The sequence below is a fragment of the Pterocles gutturalis genome, unplaced genomic scaffold (assembly GCF_000699245.1).
Source record: "Pterocles gutturalis isolate BGI_N339 unplaced genomic scaffold, ASM69924v1 scaffold12934, whole genome shotgun sequence".
Classification (NCBI taxonomy): domain Eukaryota; kingdom Metazoa; phylum Chordata; class Aves; order Pterocliformes; family Pteroclidae; genus Pterocles; species Pterocles gutturalis.
The window spans coordinates 19,506-20,863 of record NW_010128347.1 but is presented as its reverse complement, the minus strand read 5'-3'; the positions used below and the strand labels follow the sequence as shown (position 1 = coordinate 20,863).

General features: G+C 58.8%; 1 protein-coding gene across 1 annotated transcript in view; it reads left to right on the top strand.

The window, feature by feature from the left end:
- Positions 1 to 1,358, top strand: part of DLK2 (delta-like 2 homolog (Drosophila)) — a 5,193-nt gene that overhangs the window by 3,455 nt on the left and 380 nt on the right. Inside the window, exons 4-5 of the mRNA XM_010079591.1 lie at positions 312 to 456; positions 966 to 1,352. Of these exons, the coding sequence (XP_010077893.1) occupies positions 312 to 456; positions 966 to 1,352 (532 nt within the window). The remainder of the gene's footprint in view (positions 1 to 311; positions 457 to 965; positions 1,353 to 1,358) is intronic.

Genomic DNA, 1,358 nt, shown 5'->3' with positions numbered 1-1,358 from the left:
GCCTCAGAGGCTTCTGTGCCGCGGGGTCTGCACTGGCTGGCCAGAGGGCATGCACAGCATCTTCACGGCGTGCAGATGTGCAGGACCATTTACTTTCTCCGAACCCCCAAGCCCATGCATTTTGTGGACTGTAGCTGGGAGGCACCACGCAGGCACCGCACTTGTGTCACTGCAGGTGCCCGTTGGAGGGGAGGAGGGAGAAGCTCCTGGAATTTCTCCATTCCCACTGGGTTTGATGGGCTGTGTTTGAACTGAATTGGCCACATCACCCCTCTTTTCTCACTAATTCCCACCCTTTTCTTCCCCCTCAGACATACACATCTGCGAACGCCAGTCCCCCTGCCAGAACGGGGCTCAGTGCATCTACGATCGGGACGGGGAATATTCCTGCCTGTGTCCAGAAGGCTTCCACGGGAAGGACTGTGAGATGAAGACGGGCCCATGTGAGAAGGCAGGGTGAGACTAGACACGGCAGCGAGATTACACACAGCATGAGCTTCGGGTCGCCCACTGCCAAGCGGTGGCCCAGCTTGGCTCGTTATCTGTAGACTTCCACGCGGTAATGGAGTTCAGCCAAAACCACTTTTGGCTTTGGTTTAGCTTTGTGCTCCCGCCAGGGCAAGGTCTTTCTTGTGATCTGAACAGATTCCCATCCCTCGCCTTTGTAGGTGTGATGAGCTGACACCCCTCATGCCTTTGGGGAGCATCAGGAGGGCACGTTGGCTGAAGACCCTCCCTGGTGGGTGGTGGGTCCATGCACAGCCACAGCCTTGGGGAGGTCCCACAGCCTCTTGCTCGGGAAGGTGGAAACTCCTGCTCAGTCTTTTCCTTGAGATCGCTGCCCCCATGCAGAGAGCCGGTTCCGGACCCAGCAGGCACACACAGCTGTGTGTGTTCACCTCCCTGGGGCGGGGGAAGCTGCCTGCTCTCCAGGGCCATGACCTGTCCTTGCTCTCTCCATGCAGGTCTCCATGCAGGAACGGGGGGCAGTGTCAAGATGAAAACGGCTTTGCCAGCAATTTCACCTGCCGGTGCCTCGCTGGCTTCGTGGGGGCTCTCTGTGAAAACGACGTGGACGACTGCCTGATGCGTCCCTGTGCCAACGGTGCCACTTGCCACGACGGGATCAACCGCTTCTCCTGCCAGTGCCAGGTGGGCTTCGAAGGGCGTTTCTGCACCATCAACATCAACGACTGCGCCAGCCAGCCCTGTAGAAACGGGGCAAAGTGCTATGACCGCATCAACGACTACGACTGCTTGTGTCCTGACCGTTTCACTGGCAAAAACTGTGAGATCTCCGTCCCTGAGCCCACCTGGGCTCCCCCCTACCACCCTGCAAACCACGAGAACGGCGGGGG